Source organism: Papio anubis, chromosome 14 (genome assembly GCF_008728515.1).
Source record: "Papio anubis isolate 15944 chromosome 14, Panubis1.0, whole genome shotgun sequence".
NCBI lineage: Eukaryota > Metazoa > Chordata > Mammalia > Primates > Cercopithecidae > Papio > Papio anubis.
Genome location: NC_044989.1, coordinates 39,419,662 through 39,442,075, shown reverse-complemented (window position 1 = coordinate 39,442,075; position 22,414 = coordinate 39,419,662). Strand labels below are relative to the sequence as shown.

The window sequence follows — 22,414 nt, the reverse complement described above, 5'->3', positions numbered from 1 at the left end:
CTTATAATCACTGGAAGACATTCAACTATCATCATAGAATTTAAAATAGTAGAAAATCCTTAAAATCCCCAGTACCTCAACAGATGTCAACGAGTTGAATGGAATTTTTTGGAAGTTTTTGTATACACTAATATTTGTTATTTTTATGGAAATTTGTAGTATATTCAGTATGTTTGCACACATATGTGCTATGGTTTCTGCAGTAAGCACATCACTAGAGGTTTTTGTGCTATATCTATTTAACTTTTTAAAAATATTTCACTATACAATATGACATATTATTCTTAAAATTCATGTAAAGCATTTGGTGTTATTCGTTGTAATTTGTGAAATTTAGGTTATTTTTAACAAGAGTGTAAACTATTTTTCAGGAATGGGTTTTATGAAGTTCTATCCAACTGAGCAGTGCCTTTTTGCTTTCAACAATTTAAATTTTAACAGACTTGCTAACATAATAGTACAAAAATGCAGCTGAGTGACTGTAACACAGTATAAAATAAATAGCCTTTGAGTGATGTAAACTTTTTTTTTAACCTTTCCTATGGTACTAAGTAAACATTTTTGTGTATTCATTTTTAGTTCAATTTTTCTGTTACCTTACTTCATTAAGATAAGGAACTAACTGTTTCAGTAGTTCTGAAATAAATATGTCCATGGCTGTATCATAGGATAAACAGTATCAGGGATATATTGAAGCATGCTTAAAGTTTATGCTGTAATTCTTAAAATTATTTACAACCCTCACATCTGTAATCCCAGTGCTTTCAGTGGAAAAGGCAGGGGGATCACTTGAGACCAGAAGTTCAAGACCAGCCTGGGCAACATAGCAAAACCCTGTGTCTACAAAAAATAAAATACAAATTTAGCCAGACATGGTGGCATGCACCCATAATCCTAGCTGCTCAGGAGGCTGAGACAGGAGAATCACTTGAGCCCAGGAAGTCGAGGTTACAGTGAACTATGCTTGCCTGCCACTGCACTCCAGCCTGGGTGACAGAGCAAGACCCTGTCTCTAGAAAAATTTAAATAATAAAAAATAATATATTTATTTATTTATTTATTTTATTTATTTTGAGATGGAGTCTCACTCTATCACCCAGGCTGGAGTGCAGTGGTGCAATTTTAGCTCACTGCAACCTCCTCCACCTCCCAAGTTCAAGCGATTCTCCTGCCTCAGCCTCCTAAGTAGCTGGGATTACAGGTGCGCACCACCATGCCAGGCTAATTTTTGTATTTTTAGTAGAGATGGGGTTTCACCATGTTGGTCAGACTGGTCTCGAATCCCTGACCTCATGATCCACCCACATCAGCCTCCCGAAGTGCTGGGATTACAGGTGTGAGCTACTGCGCCCAGCCTTATTTATTTTAAATAATATTTACAACCAATTCTATTAGTGCTTAGGTTAAATCTGAGAGTTATAACACTCAGAGCTCCCTAATTTAAAATGATGTTTTGCTAGGCCAGGCACGGTGGCTCACACCTATAATCCGTACACTTTGGGAGGCCGAGACAGGTAGATCACTTGAGGCCAGGAGTTCAAAACCAACCTGGCTAACATGGTAAAACCCCATCTCTACCAAAAACACAAAAAGAGCCAGGCGTGATGGCAGGCGCCGGTAATCTCAACTACTCAGGAGGCTGAGGCACAAGAATCGCTTGAACCTGGGAGGCAGAGGTTGCAGTGACCCAAGATCATGCCCCTGCACTCCAGCGTGGGTAACAGAGCAAGACTCTGTCTCAAAAACAAAAAACAACAACAAAAAAATGATGTTTTGCTAAAATAAATAATTTAATAACAGTATAAGAAAAAATATATATAAATTATTTGCAAAATGGAATCAAAAGGTATCCAAAATTATGGCAACAGTAAGATGTGTGCATCCTCAAAAATATATCTACAAAGTAAATGTGTCATCTTAATTTCAGAAATGTTATATTTTTATGTTATATATATGAAATCAATTAACAGTAGCTTTTTTATTAGTTTTCATCTAATTGTTTAAGTGATTCTGACGTATGGCAGCTCTAGGGAAAAATTAAAATGTCATTCCTTAAAACGATGTTATTGAGATTAACCTTGAAAGAAATGTAGACTGTCACAAAGTTCATGTTTAAAGTATACCCAGGGGGTTCCCTCTCAGGGGACAGTTCATATACTCAAGAATGTGGCCTTGGAGAAATATCTGGCATTCTTCAGGATAGTGTGGGTGAGCAAATGTGTTACATTTCTTCTCCTTGTAATTGCTTGTATACTCTAACCAATGATTAATATATTTGAATTCATCAAAATTGAGAACTTCAGTTGGCAAAACACATTGTAAACATGATGAAGGTTATCTATACAAGAGGAGAAACTATTTGTTATATATGTATAACAGATGAAATACTCAAACCTAGAATATATTTTTAAAAGCTCCAGCAAATATATATGAAGATAACTCAGTTAAAAAAAAAAGGGAAAAGAATTCACAAAAGAGGAAATAGAGATAGCAAATAAACACTGTTTTTAAAAAGATTCTTAATCTTCCTAGCAATCAGAGGCATGCAAATTAATGAGGAACACAGGAGAAAAGGTTTTTTACTAATCAGCTTGGTGATATTGCTGTGAGACTAGAAAGAACCAGGAGCTCTCATACATTGCTGGTGGGTGTGATGTGATATGTACACTCTGAAAAGCAGTTTGACAGTCAATATGCACTAAAATGTAAAAGGTAGAGACCCTGTGTACCAGTAGTTTCTCAGTATACCCATACTGTGGTATACTTCTCACAGTGTACCCATAAAAACATCCACTCGTACGCTGTGTAAGTAGGTATATGCAGGAATGTTTATTTCAGCATTCATGTTCTAGTAAAATGTTGACAGTAATGTAAATATTGAATAATGTTTAAGGAATAGTTAAATAAAGTATATTTATGCTGTGCTGCAGTTAAAACAAGTGAACTAAGTCTATATGACTGATATGGATTACTGTCCAATTTTAAGGCAAAGAACATGCAGATAGTGTATAACTATTTGTTTTAAAACACACACACAAAAAATTATTTTCTGTGGGAACATGTATTTACATATATACCAAAAAAGTCTGGAAAGCCATATGATTACATAAGTATATCTAATTCACTAGAGAAAGATTTGGAAGGTTTTACACCAAACTAGTTTTTCTGGGGCAAGTACTAGAAATAGTGCATTGTGAAAGAACTGTGGGGAACTTCAGCCTTAACTGTAATGTTTTGTTTTACAAAGAATGTATTCATGTATTTTATTTGAATAAATGTGTTTGAAATACAGTATTGTTATACCAAACAGCAGCAAAAAAAAAAGTGTAATTGTACATGTGTTCTTTTTCTAGAAGCCTATTAGTAATGGTCTTCCTCCAACACCTAAAGTGCATGTAAGTACTAAATATGGAGTAGGCTGAGTTTCAAGCTAAGTCACTTGTATGTGTTGTCTTTGCTTAGGTTTTTTTTTTCGTCTGTTTGAAAGAACCTTCATTACTATTGAACAAAAATCCAGAAGATTGCTAATTTAAGATTGCTAATTTAATTACAGGCATGTGTCACCATACCTGGCTAATTTTTATATTTTTAGTAGAGACAGAGTTTCACCATGTTGGCCAGGCTGGTTTCGAATTCCTGGCGTCAAGTGATCTGCCCACCTTGGCTTCCCAAAGTGCTGCGATTATAGGCATGAACCACCACACCTGGCCTTTTTATTTATTTATTTATTTTTATTTTATTTTATTTTATTTTATTTTTATTTATTTTTGAGACGGAGTCTCACTCTGTTGCCCAGGCTGGAGTGCAATCGCACAATTTCAGCTCACTGCAAGCTCCGCCTTCCGGGTTCACGCCATTCTCCTGCCTCAGCCTCCTGAGTAGCTGGGACTATAGGTGCCAGCCACCACGCCCAGCTAATTTTTTGTGTGTTTTTATAGAGACGGGTTTTACATATTGGCTAGGCTGGTCTCGAACTCCTGACCTCAGGTGATGTGCCCACCTCAGCCTCCCAAAGTGCTGGGATTACAAGTGTGAGCCACCACACCCCATCCTTTTTTACCTTTAAATTCTACTTTTTAATTAGTACAGAGTATACTTTATAAACTATGTTACAAAATATATATACTTTATATTAGTAATTTGTATCATACTTAAATTATAAATATTTTTAAATAATTTTAATACTAATTTATACAGTATACTTTATATTATATAGCATATATATTATAGCAGAGAAATATATACAATAGGGCAAAACTTCCCACTTGACTGCAAGATAAAACACTTACCTCAGGCTTGCAGTTTGACAAGCTGCAAGGTATCTATGAATGCCAGGTAGACTCCAACTATACAAATTAGCTTAAGATTGGGAACTGGCTTGATTGTTTTGTTCTTCATTTTGTCATGTAAATTTCTAGGAGTTAGCAGTACCTCAACATACAAATTTCCATAGCTGTCTTAAAAGGTCCTTATTAGGATTAGTTAAATGATACAGTTTCTGCCCTACATCATATAAACATGTTTCTATTGGTCTACTACTACCTGATGGTATTGCCAAGCTAAATTGTTCTTTTTTGGTACCAAAATCTTTAAAAATATATTGGTTGGTATATTTCTGTCATTAAAAGGGAAATTTTAAGGTCCATGTTTTAATTACGTTAATACTTTTAATCCATTATTGTCAGCTAGTGATGTTTTCTTTCAGTATTTTACCTCTGTGTTTGTGAGGAAGACATTCCATCTATAAAATGATGCACAAATGCTGTTCTTTTAATTTAGGCCGACATGACAAATACTGAAATTTTCTCTGACCAAAAATATTTTCATACTGTTTTTCTCTCAAGTTGTCAGTAGTAAAAGTGATTACCTGAGTCAACATTCTCGTACCTTGAGAATTTAACCAGAAGGATAATTTCAGAGTTAATATTTTGCTCTTTGACAATATAAAGTTCAAATGAGTAATGTATTTCATTATGATATATTTATTATCTGAAAAGTTTGTAAATGAACTTGATAAGTAATATTAACATCAAAGAGTTAAGCTTTTTAATGAATCCAGGGAAAATAATCAGATTGCTCGATTGCAAAAAATAAAAAATAAAAGTCTATATGTTTGGAGGTTGAAGTACATATATGAATTTCAAATCAGCCATACCTGTTTCAGTTTGTATGTGAAATTCAATATTTAATACCATTTTTAGGCTCATAAAACCAAACAAGAAAACAGTCTTCCTTTGTAGAGATTATGATTTCCTACATATGACCTTTTTTTTCACTTTTTTCCAAGTAAAATTATTGTGGCACCTGGAAACTTGTGGTACCACTGTTAGGCAAATGACTATGGTGATTTCTTACACTTACTTCTGTAAATTTGAAGATGATCATAATTTCAGTATACTATCTATAGACTCTCACATTAAAATAGATAATAATTACATTTTATATATTAAAGACTGTACTTGTCACTGTTTCATATTGGTTATTCTTTGTTTCCCTAGATGGGTGCATGTTTTTCAAAAGTTTTTAATGGGTGTCCTTTGAAAATTCACTGTGCATCATCATGGATAAACCCAGACACAAGAGGTAGTATTGTGTGTTTTTTATCTGTTATCTTCCTAATTTTTTTAAACTGGGGCCATGAAAGCATTTATGATTTTGTTTATTTTCTGAGTATCTTTCTGGTGAAAAAAAGTTTTGTTATAATTTTTTTTTTAATTTTAAGGTTAATATGTTTCTTTGTGCTGTTATCAGTGTTTGAGGTGACACATAACATTAAAATTTCATTGTATAGTTACCATCTCAATATAGTGAAGCCATGTATTCTGTGCCACCCTAGTTTCCTCCAGAAATGTTTCTGCTGCTGCTGCACAGTAGTCTGGTATCTTTTTTTATTTTTTATTTTTAGGGAAAGAGTCTTGCTCTGCCACCCAGGCTAGAGTACAGTGGCATGATCATGGCTTACTATAACCTCAAACTTCTGGCCTTATGCAGTCCTCCTGCCTCAGCCACCTGAGTAGCTAGGACTACAGGCACATGCCACCATTCCTGGCTGTTTTTGTTTTTGTTTTTTAATTTTATGTAGAGATGGGATCTCTCTGTGTTCCCCAAGCTGGTCTGGAACTCCTGGGCTCAAGCAGTTGTCACCTCAGCCTCCCAAAGTGCTGAGATTACAGACGTGAGCCACTGGCCAATAGCTTCATTTTTTTCAAAGCAGCCATTATGGAAGGAATTTAGCTACCAAGGACCCAGGGTTTAGTGACCACTTCAGAGGATCTCTGACCTTAAAAGGGGCCATAATCAGAAAAGTTGTCCTTAGGCACCACTAAGAACCGTCTGTGTCCTCTCACTGTATATCTGAATCTTAATAGCTGTCTGTCTGTTTATGTAAGATACACATAGAACATTTATACATGAACATTTTTATATACATACACATATACTCATTAAATAGTCTGAGTACTTTTATGTCATAGGCAAGGAAACTGGCACTCAGAGAGGTTCATTGTTTGTAGCCAATTAGAAAGGGTCAGTTTAAATCCAGTACTGTCTGACCACAGATCTTACGCCATTAATCTCCCAGTACTCATCTTAAATGCTGGGCGCTTTAGGAGTGCTCTTAGCATTCTATACTGTTCTCAACATACTTCAGTTTAGTCCGTTAGTCTAGGAAACTTTTTGACCTGTTACTCTGTATTATCTTAAAAACAGATCGGGCACTTGTTCTTCAAGTTGCCTGCTTGGATCTCTTCGAAGTGTTCTTTCCTTTTTTTCCTGTTCTAAAGCCTTTTTAATAAATTTCCACTCCTGCTCCTGCTCTGGAAAAAAAAAAGAAACAGAAAGGACCATGGCCATGCATCTCATATCTTTTAGAAGATACTGAGTCCCCTAGCAGGTATCCAGGTTTTAGTTAACTTTTTAATGGACTGTGGTCAGATTCTGAGGTTTTTAAAATAAGAGTGCTTATAGTACAGCTCTGAAAAAAAATTCTGTAGAAATAATTAGAATCTGTATCAGCCACTCTCGATTTATATTCTGTATGTCAGTGGCACATGATCCTCTCTTTAGGGGGTTTTAGAAAAAGGAGCTGCAGATTCTTTGCCAGTTCTTAGCACTCTCTGATGAGTGAAGAATGTACTATGCCACTCTTCAGAATCTCCCTTACATAAAAATTCTCTTCACTGCTTTGAGGCTAATGTTTACATATAATTCAGTTTATGGGTCTAAAGTGTCTAACCTCTTCTTTGTATTCACTGCTTATAAATCATGGTAATTCTTGTTTTATATGTTAATACATACTTACGGAAGTTTAGATTATAGAAATCCTATTAAAAAATCTTTTATTTACCAAAATCAGTCAATGAATTACTTTTGTTTCAGATCAGTACTTGATATTTGGTGCCGAAGAAGGGATTTATACCCTCAATCTTAATGAACTTCATGAAACATCAATGGAACAGGTATGTTATTTTGTATATCCTTTTTTTTTTTAATTTTTAAGTTACCATAAGTACACATTAGACCAGAAATAAGATTCAGTTTCCTGACTTGCTGCCTCTTTTATTCTGTTTTGTTTTGTTTTGTTTTGTTTTGTGTTTTGAGACCGAGTCTCACTCTGTTTCCCAGGCTAGAGTGCAGCAGTGTGATCTCGGCTCACTACAACCAGGTTCAAGCAATTCTCATGCCTCAGCCTCCCAAGTAGCTGGGATTACAGACATGAGCCACCATGCCTGGCTAATTTTTGTGTTTTTAGTAGAGACAGGGTTTCACCATATTGCTCATGCTGGTCTCGAACTCCTGGCCTCAAGTGCTGGGATTACACGTATGAGCCGCCCCACCCCAGCCTCTTTTATTCTTAAAATCCTCATGAGGCCAGGCGCTGTGGCAAGTGCCTGTGATCCCAATACTTGGGAGGCCAAGGCAGGCAGATCGCCTGAGGTCAGGAGTTTGAGACCAGCCTGGCCAACATGGTGAAACCCCATCTCTACTAAAAATACGAAAATTAGCTGGGTGTAGTGGCTTGTGCCTGTAATCCCAGCTGCTTCGAAGGCTGAGACAGGAGAATCACTTGAACCCGGGAGGAGGAGGAGGTTACAGTGAGCTGAGATCACGCCAAAAAGCTCATGATCTAATAGGGAAAACAGATGTATAAACCAGTAACTACAACACTCAGGATTAGATGTCATAGGAATGAGTATAAGATATTGGCCATAGAGGTGGATGTCACCAGCACCTCCTGTGGGGAGATGAGAAGGAGGGGCATTTGAGATGGACCTTAAATTCTGATGAATAGAAGTTTGCCACACAGACAGGATAAGCATAATGGCATAGAGATGTGAAATAGCATGGCAAGTATGGGAACAATGACTGGGCAATTTGACTGGAGTACAGAATAGTAACAAAAGATGGAGCTGGGTAGGCAGGCAGAAGCCAAACACCAGAGTTTGGTGTACCATGCTGATGGAACAGACCTGTGTTTTAGAAATATCTGTTTGCAGTATGGTGAGAGATGAGACTAAAAACCATGGTCAAATGGTGAAAAAGTGTTAATTCAGGGCAGAGGTAGAGAGAACAGGGGGGAAAAGATAGTTTTATTGAGATATAATTCATATAGCATACAGTTCACCCATTTAAAGGGTACAATCCAGTGGCTTTTAGTATGTTCACAGCATGTGCAGCCATTACCACCATCAGTTTTAGGACATTTTTGTCATCTCCAAAAGAACCTCCATAATCATTAGTGGTCATTCCCCATTTCTCTCCTCCTCTCCCCCGATATGGGGATGTTTTTGAGTGTCACAATGAGTGGGGGGAGCTTTTGTCATTTAGTACCCAGGAGTCAGGAACATAAAACAACCTGCAAACTGATAATAATGATGATGATATTAATAGCTAATATTTACATAAAGCTTACTATGTATCCATGCAGTGTTTTTGAATGCTTGACATACATTATTTAGTCTTCATGAAATCTCTCAGAGGTAGATACCATTGATATTCTCATTTCACAGATGAGAAAACTGAAGCACAGAAAGGATTAGTAACTTGCCAAAGACCCCACAGCTATTCGGTGGCTGGACTGGAATATGAACCTAGGCAAGCTAGCTCCAAATTCCATGCCCTTAACTACTTCACCATATTCTCTCTCCCAGTTGTATAGTTCCTGTAGAGAAATGCTGGACCTGGAGAAAGATCAAAGATCTAGAAGTGACCAAGTTGAGTGACCAATTCAACATGGAGGGTGAAGAGAGGTCTAGGTTAACTTCAGGTTTTCCACTTGAGTGACTGGGTGCTTGACAGTAACAGAAAGATGGAGTATAGTATACTGAAGGATGTATTGATTTGAAGAGAATGGTAATGCTTTCAATTTGGTCATACTGAGTTTGGGGTGCCTTCGGGTTGTGTGACTAGTTCTTTTATCAATATAAATTGATTACAAGGCCGGGCACGGTGGCTCACACCTGTAATCCCAACACTTTGGGAGGCCGAGATGGGTGGTCACCTGAGGTCAGGAGTTCAACACCAGCCTAACAAATAAGGTGAAACCCCGTCCCTACTGAAAATACAAAACCTAGCGGAGCATGGTCGTGTGCACCTGTAGTCCCGGGTACTCAGGAGCCTGAGACAGGAGAATCACTTAAACCCAGGAGGCGGAGGTTGCAGTGAGCCAAGATCACACCACTGCACTCCAGCCTGGGCAACAGAGTAAGACTCCATCTCAAAACAAAATAAAAATAAAAATAAACTGATTACAAATAAAATGGAAAGAAAAAATCTGTAAGTAATGATTTATTCATGACTAAACATTTTCATCTTTTTTTAATCAAATTTTCTAACAAGATCCTAAACTGTATGATATACTGTAAATCTTTTAATCTGGAAATGGTATACAGTGAAATGACTGAAAAGTACCTATGAACCGGGAAAGGGAGGAAAAGCATCTTGTAATTATAATAATTAGTAAATAAATAATTCAAAGGTGGTCCTATTTTTATTGGGTATAATGAGATATCCAGAAGTAATATTGGTAGCAATATTAATTGTAAGGAATAAGGCCAGCTTTATGCATAGGTGGAGTAAGCATTTATCAACCTAATTTGAAGAACTCTTCCGTTGTTTTTGTTTTTGAGACAGGGTTTCATTCTGTCACCACGGCTGGAGGGCAGTGGCATGAACACAGCTCACTGCAGCCTTGACCTCCTGGGCTCAAGTGACCTTCCCACCTCAGCATCTTCAGTAGCTGAAACTACAGGCACATGCCACAATGCCCAACTAATTTTTTGGTATTTTGTCGAGACTGGGATTTCACTTTGTTGCCCAGGCTGATCTCAAACTCCTGGGCTCAAGCAGTCCTTCTGCCTTACCCACCCAGTGCTGGGATTACAGGGGTGAGCCACCAGGCCCGGCTAGGACTCTTAAGAGAAGGCACCCATCAACCACACCTAGCCCCAGTCTGCAATAACTTCCCTTCTTAGTTGCTTTAGCATTTGAAATTAGATCACTAGAGTAATTTTTTTTTGGAAACATTGCCCTTCAAAGGAAACCTTTTTCCCTCCTAGAGGGAGCACTATAAGACTAAAGAATTAGTATATGTGGAGCCTGAATTTTTCATCTTATTATGAAATTGATGATTAGTTTGATTTTCTCTAGACTTTAGAGGAAACAGGGTGGCATGAGCCTACTAGATAGGGGAAGATTCTGAAAAGTGAGAAGATGACACAAATCAGGGTCCTGATTTAAAATTTTTTATCTGGCTTCGTTATTCATGGCTAACATATATTCAGTACTCAGTGTGTGTTAGACATTCTTCTAAGTGCTTTACAAGGAGTATCGTGTTTTATTACCATACAGCTCTATGAGATATAGATAGTCTGTTTTACAGATAAGAACACTGAGACAGAGATTCAGTAAATTACCCAAGATCACACAGAGTCATTGATAAAACAGATATATGAGTCTAGGCAGAATATAGAAGCTACCCTTCTTAACTGTTATATTCTTATTTATTAAACCAATCATTTCACCTAGAACCTAACTCACTAAAGGAAGAAAGCATTGAAAATCTAGTAAAGTTGTTGTTACTAGAAATCTAGAAAAAGTTGTTGTTAAAAATGAAAATTCATAATGAAATCCAGTACTTTTTTAAAATAAAACTATACATAAATACCTTTTCATTGTCCCTATGTAGAAAATATGAAAGGAATTTGTGTCTTGTCTTGCTACTTTATATATGTTTATATTAAATAAGCAAACCCACTTATATTTACAAGTATATAATTTTATAGTAAACCATAGATGTGGTATTAGATAAATACTTTTTCAGTGGATATGTATATGAAAACCCAGTTCAACACTGAATTAAATAAAAATCTGTTTCTTGCTACTTTGATAACATGTACTGATATGTGGTCTGGAATAAGTCATTGCCCCTTCTCTGCCTGATTTTTTCAGTATAGCCAATGAAGTCCCAATTTTGTTGTGAATTTTTTGTGAAAAGCAGAAAGTAGGAAATGGATGTTGATATCTTCTCTATCTGAGGGACAGGTATAGGCACATTTTACAAATTAAAAAAAACTGTATTGGCAATGCCACATTTTAGTTGTTTGGAGAAATTGGTTATTTTATGTAAGTACATTTTCCCAGTAAATGAAATAAAATTTTTATTAAAATGTTACTTTGTTTCTCCTCCCTTTTATTATTACCTTTTCTCTTTTAGTTATTCAGTCCCATTATTATGGCTGTGTTTCCATAAAGTAATGTCCTTAGAGGCCTTGATGTGTTTCATCATTCACCCCTGTGTCCTCTCTATTCCCTTCTCTCATCTCAGTTACTTTTGGAGTAACTTAGTTGTAGGAATTACCAGAGCAAACCCAGCAACAAAGGTTGTTAAATCAGAATGCTTAATTATGTACATCAGTGGCTCTCAAACCTCAGTTGGCCTCAGAATTACTTGGAGGCCTAGTTAAACCATAGATTCCTGGGTCCTGCTTCAGAACTTCTTGCTTCAGTAGGTCTGGGGTGAGGTCCAAGAATTTGCATTTCTACCATGTGCCCAGGTGTTGCTGATGCTGCTGGTCCAAGGACCACTTTAAAAAACACTGATACGCATAGCAAAATGTCTTAATGAGAGTATTTTTTTAAATATATAGGTTGTGTTCCATGAAATTCACTTTTCTTTGCTCTAAATTGTGACCACTTTCAGGCTTCCAGAGATGCCTCTCAGTTCTTATGGTACTAAATTTTAGTAATGAATTTCATATATATATGTGTGTGTATATCTATCTATATATGTATACATCTATATGTGTATATATATCTATATACATGTATATAGATATCCTTTATGATTTGTGAGTTTTCATCATATTGTCTCAGCCTTTTTTTTTCACTCCATACCTAGTGTTTCTGTATCCTGTGTTCCACTACACCATGATCCTTTTTTTCTGTATCATACACCCTAGAAGCCATGCATTGCATATTATGCCTAGATAAGTATATTTTGGGAGGAGTAGACAGGAGAATCTTAATTATTCAACCCCAGAACCAAAATAAAGGAATAGATGTTGTTTGAAAATGTTCTTATTCCCTGCATAGTGTGGGGTTACATAGCCTAGCACTTAATCATAAGAGAGACTTGAGCTGATCATATCGTGTTTAGGCTAAAATTTAGCCTAATATATTTTTTTCTCTCACATAAATATGTATGTATGTATATTATCTTGTTTTGAATCATTGATAAAGTTAATTTATATTAAAAATAACTTACTTTTTAAAGAACTGACCTATAGATATGACAGCTTACATGATTACTGTGTGCAGATTTACGTTGCTGTTATGTATTATTCTTTATAAACTTTGTGCGTTTTTTTAATCAGCTGTTCCCTCGAAGGTGTACATGGTTGTATGTAATGAACAATTGCTTGCTATCAATATCTGGTAAGTATTTTAGTTTTCAAATACCTTACAATTGTTACTATTTGTTACTAGCTTTTACGTCATATCTGTTTTTCTTTATAGGTAAAGCTTCTCAGCTTTATTCCCATAATTTACCAGGGCTTTTTGATTATGCAAGACAAATGCAAAAGTTACCCGTTGCTATTCCAGCACACAAACTCCCTGACAGAATACTGCCAAGGTAAGGGTACGTCCTTAGAGGCAATATGATGTTAACAGTTCATTCTCATAAATACCTATGCTACAGAAAGTGAAAGAGCACTCAGTTTGGGTTAATAGAAATCATGATGAAAAAATAATAAGTAATATAATTTAACAAGTGCTTATTGATCACACTCTTGTTCTAAAATTTTTCTACTTTATACTTTCAAATTGTATCAGATGTTTTCTCTCTGAATTTTTTATTCTTTTTTGGCAAGTTTAAAACTAGTTTTTTCTTGCACTTTGCCATAATTTTACATTGCATTTAGTGCCTTTGCTTTTGACATACGTGTTAACTTTATAAAATTTTTCTCAAAGTTTCTACACCTAGAAAATCAAAATGATTTATTGAAAAATGTTTTTGCAACCTGCCATGGTGGCTCACGCCTGTAATCCCAATACTTTGAGAGGCTGAGGCAGGAAGATGGCTTGAGGCTAGGAGTTCGAGACCAGCCTGAGCAATGTAGCGAGACCTCATCTCTACAAAAATTATTTTTTTAAAAATTAGCTAGGCATGGTGGCTCGACCCTGTGGTTCCAGCTACTCAGGAGGCTGAAGTGGGAGGATCACTGGAGCCCTGGAGGTTGAGGCTGCAGTGAGCTGTGATCATGCCACTACACTCCAGCCTGGGTAACAAAGCAAGACCATGTCTCAGTGTTTTGCATTAGAAAATCATTAGTTTGAAGTTGAGGGGTTTCGCCTTTCTACTTTCAGTAATTTGTTGTTATGCTCTGTTCTTTCATTGTTTAATATAATATTGGACCTCTTTATTGACTGAAAGATTTTCTAACTCTAGTATGAATTGTATTTTATGAAAAATTTATAATATGGCTATTCTTTTTTATAATATTTATTGTAAAGCAACTAACATAAAACCTTAATTTTCAAGTACCTTGAGAATCTGCTGTTCTCAATTGCTGAGTTTACAGTGTGGCGAAGATTTGCTCCTATGTGTTTTTTTTAAAAAATTAACCTTTTTGATGAAAATTATATAAAAATATATAGGATGTTCTCTTTTCTTAAATAGAGTATACGAATTACATTAGGATCATTTCATGATTACTCAGGGTTGAACTTGATTTATTATATTTTACTATAATATACACATAAAGTGCCCTCAAGGACTATATGACACATAGACTTAGATGCATTCACATTTGGATATATTTTATTAGAGACCTTTTTAGCTTATTTGCTTTTAGCTGTGTTCATTTCTTCCAGATTTTACTGAATACACCAAATGTGTATGAAATGTTCCCTGTATAGATGAGACAAAAATGAATAAGATATAATCTCTTCCTTTAAGGAGTTTCCATATGGTATGATTTTACCTACACTGAATATAGGTACTCATTGTACCATTTTATAATTCATTTTTAGTAAAGCATAAGCTTTGGAATTCAAGTAAAGTTGAATTTAAATCCTGGATCATTTACTTACTAGATATGGGACCTTGGATAAATTATACAACCTTTCCCCATGTGTTCAGCTGTAAGGATATTTCACCTCCAAGTTATTATTTCAGGGATTTTATTATAGTCAATCTTTAGTTTTTTTAGTAGTAACAGCCACAAATATATCCTTCCCACTTTCTTCAGTTTCATTATCTAGTAATTACTGTAAAATCTTTTAATTCTCTCACTTATTGGCAGAAAACCTAAAAACCCTTTTAACATGATAATATTTTATATATGTGTATTCATACCATTTCTTCTGCCATACAGTGAGCACAACTTAAACCTCTACTGAGCATCTTGTTCTTAATCTGACGTTAAAGAGCCTCATGGTTCTCATTCTGAAGATAGGTACTCATTGCACCATATTGTAATCCATTTTTAGTGAAGCATAAGCTTTGGAATTCAAGTACAGTTGAATTTAAATCCTGGATCATTTACTTACTAGGTATGGGACCTTGGATAAATTATACAACCTCTCCACATGTATTCAGCTGTAAATGGAACCTGTATACTCATCTGGCAGAGTTGTTTTGAAAATGATACATTGTGTATGTAAAGTACCTACCACAGCACCTAGTAAGCTCTCAAAAGATAGACCTGTTGTCATCATTATTGGGCATGATAAATTGAGCTATTCTTGTAGTGTACCCTAAAGTATCCTATGTTAATGCATTCGGACTGTTAGTTGATTTAGAATTCCAGTTACTTGGGTGCTGGTAAAATAAGTTGTATTGCCTTTCCATGTACTGCCCACAACTCTATTTTGGAAAGTTTTTGAAATCCTTAATTCACAGCCATACTTAATAGTTGATTTCTGTTTGTGTAGTAGTCATCCCTATGGTCTTTCAGAACTTGGCAGTTAATTCTCCTGGGTTTTGACCAGTTCAGTGTTTTAACCCGTAAGTTAGCTTTGGGAGCCAGAAGACAAGTTCACAAGTGTGGACAGGAACATTAAACTTTTTGCCAGCTGAAATCTATCAGGAGCTTGGTTCAGTTTTTTTTTAATTCTAAAAAGCACTTTGGTTCGAAGCAGATTTGTTGAGTATGGGAAGTTTTTGTTTTGTTTTATTTTAAGCTGCATTAAACTCCAATGTATATGAAAGGGGCATTTTTATAATTATAAATTATAATGTAAAACTTTTCCTAATATAAAGTTAGTCAAGGGTACGATGAGGTGTTTTTATCAGAAGATTGTAACCAGAATATTCTAGATTGCCGTTGTAGTCGTTCAGTACTTCAACATCTGAATAAATTCTGTATCATTGTTTAGCTGTCACAGTGTGAAAAACGTTTTGATTCACAAGGACAAGTACTTAGAAATAGTTAACAGTTTTTAACAGCTTACCTTGCAAACTACAAATAATGTTCATTTAAATTGATACAGCCTGTAGTTCCAGCTACCTGGGAGGCTGAGGCAGGAGAATTGCCTGAAGCCAAGAGGCAGAGGTTGCACTGACCCAAGATTGCGCCACTGCACTCCAGCCTGGGCGACAGAGTGAGACCCTGTCTCAAAAAAAAAAAAAAAGACCTGAGCAAAAATCTAAGCTTCAGATATCTGTGCTGTAACCTACCTCTTTATTGAACAGACTGAATGACACAGATGTCTAAAATGCATGGCACATAGTAAGGACTTAGTAAATGAAGCTAAAATTATAACTTTTCATAAATAGGTCAATATATAAAATGTATTAAAGTTAAAATTACAGTATTACAATATTTATTAATATTGTATTTATGCTTGATTATCACTCAGTTGCCAATTGTATAGTTACAAGAACATCAGGAAAATTGTTCTGAGCTTGTTTGGATTGCACTGAACACATGTGTTGTACAATTTTATATAAAATTATACAACTCTAAAAAAAAAAAGACTTGTGCAGAGCACTGGCATCTGTCTAATCTTTGGCAGATTTACTCATTTAAGTGGCTCATGCCTGTAATCCCAGCACTTAAGGAGGCTGCACTTTTGGCAGATTACCTGAGCCTCAGGAATTTGAGACAAGCCTGGGCAACGTGGTGAAATCTCTCTCTTTCTTATAAAAATTATTTTTTAAAAAAAGAATTTAAATATTTGTAGAAGTCAGACACAGTTGCTCACACCTGTAATCCCAGCACTTTGGGAGGCTAAGGCAGGCGGATCACTTGAGGTCAGGAGTTCGAGACCAGCCTGGCCAATAGGTCGAAACCACGTCTCTACTAAAAATACAAAAATTAGCTGGGTGTGGTGGCTGATGCCTGTAATCACAGCTATTTGAGAAGCTGAAGCAGGAGAATCACTTGAACCTGGGAGGCGGAGGTTGCAGTGAGCTGAGGTCAAGCCACTGCATTCCAGTGTGGGCGGCAGAGCGAGACTTTGTCTCAAAAAAAAAAAAAACAATCTTTAGCTGGGCACCGTGGCTCACACCTGTAATCCCAGCACTTTGGGAGGCTAAGCCGGGCGGATCACCTGAGCTCAGGAGTCCGAGACCAGCCTGGGCAACGTGGCGCAACGCCGTCTCTACTAAAAATACAAAAATTAGTCAAGCGTGATGGCAGGCACCTGTAGTCCCAGCTATTCGGAGTTCTGAGACAGGAGAATTGCTTGAACCTGGGAGGCGGAGGTTACAGTGAGCCAAGATCATGCTCTTACACTCCAGCCTGGGCGACAGAGCAAGACCTTGTCCAAAAAATAAAATAAAATTTAATTTTAAAAAAAGTGTACAAAAATGGGTTTAATTTGAGGTTTTTACAATTTGATGCACCAACAGTCTTTAATATATTACATTTTAAAAGACATTTGAGTGTATGTGTAGTTTTTAAATTGTAGTTTTAAAAAAAATTCAGAATTGATTTTTACCTGTTAAATTCGAGTCAGATGTTTGCAAAACCCCTATAGCACCTTTGCAGAACATCTGTATCCCACTTTTGCTGAATAAACAAAGATTTCTAAATAAAAGAAGTTCTTCACAAATCATTAACAACAACTTTTTACAGTACATGTAAATGTATTACATGTACTTAAAAATATCTTTCCCCAGTTTTTGGCTAATGTTTTCACTTTCTCAGTGTTACCTTTTGGTAAACCAAAGTTACTGATTCAATAATTGACTGCCACCTGTAGTTTGAGATGCTAGGGATGAATCAGTGGGGGGAAAAAAAGTCAAATAAAATGTAACAGCATTTTCCTGTATGATTTGTTCTTTTTGTATTTTCTTAAATCCCAAAGTCATACATTTCTATAGACTTCTGTAGTTTGTTTTCAAATTTAAACCCTTAATCCATTTGAAACTGGTTGGGGGCCATGAGAAAGGGATCCAATTTATTCTTTTTTTTTTTTCTTTTTCTGAGACGGAGTTTTGCTCTTGTTGCCCAGGCTGGAGTGCAGTGGTGTGGTCTCAGCTCACCACAACCTCCGCCTTCTGGGTTCAAGCAAATCTCCTGCCTCAGCCTCCTGAGTAGCTGGAATTACAGGCATGCACCACCATGCCTGGCTAATTTTTTTGTATTTTTAGTAGAGATGGGGTTTTATTATGTTGGCCAGGCTGGTCTCAAACTCCTGACCTCGTGATCTGCCCACCTCGGCCTCCCAAAGCGCTGGGATTACCGGCACGTGCCACAGCACCGGGCCTTTTTATTCTAATTTTAACAGATGACCTAGTATGTCAGCACCAGTTTTGAACTCATCCTTTCTCCACTGATCTGTAACAGTAGCTTTTTCATATACTAAGTTTGCCTACATGTATGTACTCACTTTTATTTACATTTAGGAAATTTTCTGTATCAGCAAAAATCCCTGAAACCAAATGGTGCCAGAAGTGTTGTGTTGGTAAGTAAACTGTCCAATAGCATATAGCTGTCTTGCTTTACAGGGCAGCTAAGAAAACCCCATGAGACTCATTGTAAAATCTGGCATAAAACAGTACTACCCCAGGGCATTCTGCCAGTAATACTTTATTTTTATCCCTTAAGTAGAACAAATTCCTTGGCCATTTCATCCTGTGTAGACTAAGCCAAATATATAGTACCTTGCAAATAATTTTTTTGCCAGTAAGTTATTTGTTTAGCAAATAATTTATTGCCTAGGTAAATGGAGAAAGTAGTATGACTTTTTTTTTTTTTTTTTAAACCACATTTTATCACACCCTGTTTTCCAAGGGTCCTGTTACATACCATTCACCATTCTGCTTAGCAATGGCTGGTGAGATGGCGTTTATTCCTTCAGCATGTGTTTTTATGGTCACCTTCCCCTCACCTAAATTCCCCCCATAACAGTTGTTCTATTTGCATGTAGCCAGAGCAAAAAATTATTGCTTTCCCTTAAGTTACTATTATTATTAAAGGGACGATAAACACATGAGTCATTATACCACAAAGTATAGTGTGGAAGGGACTCTAAACCTAGGCTCACTGAAGAAGGTGGCATTTGGGCTAGGCCTCAAAATAAGGCAGATTCAGATTTGAACTGAATAGATGGAGAGGCCATTTCAAACAGAAGAAATGACATAACATGTGGAGGCAAAAAAAAAAATCATAAAGCTTACATAATAAATGCTGACTATTCAGCTTAGCTGAATACAGATTATAGAAAGGAGAATAGCAGATAAGTGTGAGCCATTGGTCTTGTGTGAACATGTACTTATTACGATGCAATAAGTAAGGAAGGAGGTCTTGTGCTAGAGCAGTAGCAGTGCAAATAGCAAGGAAGGAGTGTCTGGGTGTGAAGGGAAAAGATGTCAGAGATGACTGAGGCCTCAAACCCAAAAGACTGGCAGAACGGCAAAGTGTTGTTAACAGGAAGCAAGAACAGCTGGTTTTGAGCAAAAGAGGATGACAAGGTTGGGTTTAGACATGATGGTTGAGTCTCTGTTAGAACTTCCAGCAAACTGACTTTACCTGGGGACAAAGGGGCAGATTTTTAGGAAAAGTTAATTATAGGAAATAATTTCCTATATAGACTTTTCTGTTTTCTTTGGCGGGACACTTTTGCTATTCACCTCCTCTGCCATTTAAATATTTCAAATCTATGTGAAGTTTGTGAATTTTACTGCTGTTCCCCTTTTCACAGTTCAGTTTTTTTATCTTTATTCCAAATATATTTACTTCACATGTATTTATGTTACTTCTTCTGGTTTATAACCAGAAAAGTATTTCAAAATCTGAGGTAATTCAATTTTATTATTTGTAAATCAGTATTTTAAGGTTTGGTTAATATCTGTGATGTTTTCTAGTGACCATAAGAATTTAATCAAAAGGGAGAAGATGGACAAGTGTTTTATTTTCAGAAACAAAACATTATTGCTTCTGAACATTACCAGCAAAAGCACCTTGTGAACCACCTGAATGTGTTGTATCTTACGAGTTTGACAACTTCTTCCCAAATTTACCTTGACCCTTTGATCAGCATGTTGCCACCTCAGGTAGTTTTCCTGCCATCATAAGACCAAAAGTCCTTCCTCCTACCCCACAGCCTCATTATAACCAGCGGTTTCATTTCTGCCTACATATAAAAATCCTGCAAGTTAAGAGGGCGTTTCCTGCTGTTACCTGAAACAGTATTTTTTTCACCCAGCCCTCTAATTAAGAAATTGAACTGGTAACCAGCTTTTGATTTTATGTTTAGTTTTGTTTTTTGTTTTTTTGTGCATGCAATTATTGTCATAAGGACTTTGTATTATAAGAGGACTCATTTATATTTTTGCTTTGACAGTAAGAAATCCTTATACGGGCCATAAATACCTATGTGGAGCACTTCAGACTAGCATTGTTCTTTTAGAATGGGTTGAACCAATGCAGAAATTTATGTTAATTAAGGTAAGCATAAAAGTCAAACTATCTTGTTCTTAGTATAAAAGCTTGTCAACCTTACTGTTCTTTAAAGAAACATTTTTTCAGTTAATTTTCAGGTTAATTTAATGATTTTAGATAATGTGGCAGGGTTGTGAAGATCTGCCCAATTGTAAGGAACTTAATTGGCCTAGTAAAAGTTTCATAAGAGACGAGAGAAATAGTTCAAGGGTATGGCGGTGGGGAGCTGGAAATAGTGTCTCACGTGCAGAGCCTGATGGCAGAAACGGGAAGTACCAAAAGATCAGTGAAATGTTTTGAATATACTCTCTGGTTGACCTCCATCACAGCTGAAAACAACATACGGGTTGCAGTTTGGCCTAGGAGAACTAGGGATAATCATAATGACAGGGAAATGAGTTGTTTTTAGTTATATACATACCCATTAATTTGCCCAGGCCTTTCCACAGATTTTTTTTTTTTTTTTTTTTTTTGCGCTTAAGTTTTTCTAAAATCATTTAATGAATGAATAATTTTAAAAATATTTACTATTACTCATCTATAACTTACATTTAAGGAAAAAACCTTTAAAATATGTGAAGTACAAGCTCAGTTACATCAAGGAAATACCAAATGAATTTTTAAAGTTGTTTTCCATGCTATTATATATGGACTAAGTGGTCTTTTTTCATGTGCATTTGATCTCAGTAGAAATTTAGAGTCGGAATATAGCTGGAGTGGGGTTCTTCCTAAATTTTATAGTATTAAGATATTTAAAGTATTGAATCCCTGTTGTTTAAAATCCTGTAAGTGACTAAAAAGTCTAGTTTTCGTTTTCATATCAGTTTTAACCTCAAGATTAACTAGGGCTAAACAGATGAAAATATAGTTTCAAGAATTTGAAACCTATTGAAGTATTAATTTCACAGGTAAATACACTGAAACAAAAATTACTTAAACTGAAACCTCAGGGGAAAATAGCCTTATAAGTTGTCTAAAGCAGAACTACTGAATACAGCCCATTTATGGCAAAAATTGTTTTGTTCTCAGCTCCTCTTTGTTCTTGTTTATTTGACAAAAGAATGCTTTGTCCAAGATGGAATGGTAAAGTCTACACAGTTTGATTTTTTGGCAACCCCTTCCTTTCCTTTTTCCTTTCTGTCTTTAGTCTATTTTAAATATGTCCTTCCTATTATTTTCATTCCTAACCTCTATCAAAATGAAATGTTTCATCATATCAGTTATTCTTGTATACTGATAGACCGATTAACCTGATATGAATGAATTTTATATGTTATCTAATATGTTAAACCATTTATCCTAATGTATAATGAAAGATGCTTTTCTCTATTAGAGGAATTGTCTGTGTCAAGAGCATGCAGGAGGGAATACATACTTTGAAGATATAGGAAGCTTAAAAATTACCCGTCCATGGCTTCTCTTTTCCTGGTAGATGGCACCAGGGTGCTTGGCCTGGCTCTAATGAGGCCTGTTACCAGCATTCTGAGATAGTGAACCTGTAGTACAATTCTACTTGCAGGTCTCCATCAAGATTTTAATCACTCTTCTCCCTTTCCTTAAACTCTCTGAGCTATAATGTTTGCCTGCTTTCCTTAACCTTAACCTAGCTTGCTTGCTTTTTCTTACTTTCTGTCTGTCTGTCTTCCTTCCTTCCTTTCTGTGTCCCTCTGCATCAAGACTTGTATATGTATATATTTCTCTCCATATTTAACATTATTTTAATCAGTATTTATGGTGTTTCTGTACTGTAACCCTTCATCAGATGTATTCAAAAACATCGTCATGCTTTCTATATTCTTGTTTCCTCCTAGTGACATTTCTGACAGTTTTTGCATCATTAGACTGCATTTTTTTTTTTTTTTGAGATGGAGTCTGGCTCTGTTGCCCAGGCTGAAGTACAGTGGCGTGAACTAAGCTCACTGCAACCTCCGCCTCCCAGGATCAAGCAGTTCTCTGCCTCAACCTCCCGAGTAGCTGGGACTACAGGCGCCCAGCTAATTTTTGTATTTTTAGTAGAGACG

The 22,414-nt window shown here is 36.1% G+C and overlaps 1 protein-coding gene across 6 annotated transcripts in view; it reads left to right on the top strand.

The window, feature by feature from the left end:
• Positions 1 to 22,414, top strand: part of MAP4K3 (mitogen-activated protein kinase kinase kinase kinase 3) — a 188,189-nt gene that overhangs the window by 152,031 nt on the left and 13,744 nt on the right. For all 6 annotated transcript variants that reach the window (XR_004178229.1, XM_031655091.1, XM_031655093.1 and 3 more), the window contains 7 exons: positions 3,354 to 3,395; positions 5,499 to 5,583; positions 7,378 to 7,457; positions 12,873 to 12,933; positions 13,015 to 13,132; positions 18,356 to 18,414; positions 20,296 to 20,399. Coding sequence is in view for 5 of the 6 variants with exons in the window: in XM_031655091.1 (XP_031510951.1) it covers positions 3,354 to 3,395; positions 5,499 to 5,583; positions 7,378 to 7,457; positions 12,873 to 12,933; positions 13,015 to 13,132; positions 18,356 to 18,414; positions 20,296 to 20,399 (549 nt within the window). In the remaining variant the exon portion in view is untranslated. The remainder of the gene's footprint in view (positions 1 to 3,353; positions 3,396 to 5,498; positions 5,584 to 7,377; positions 7,458 to 12,872; positions 12,934 to 13,014; positions 13,133 to 18,355; positions 18,415 to 20,295; positions 20,400 to 22,414) is intronic.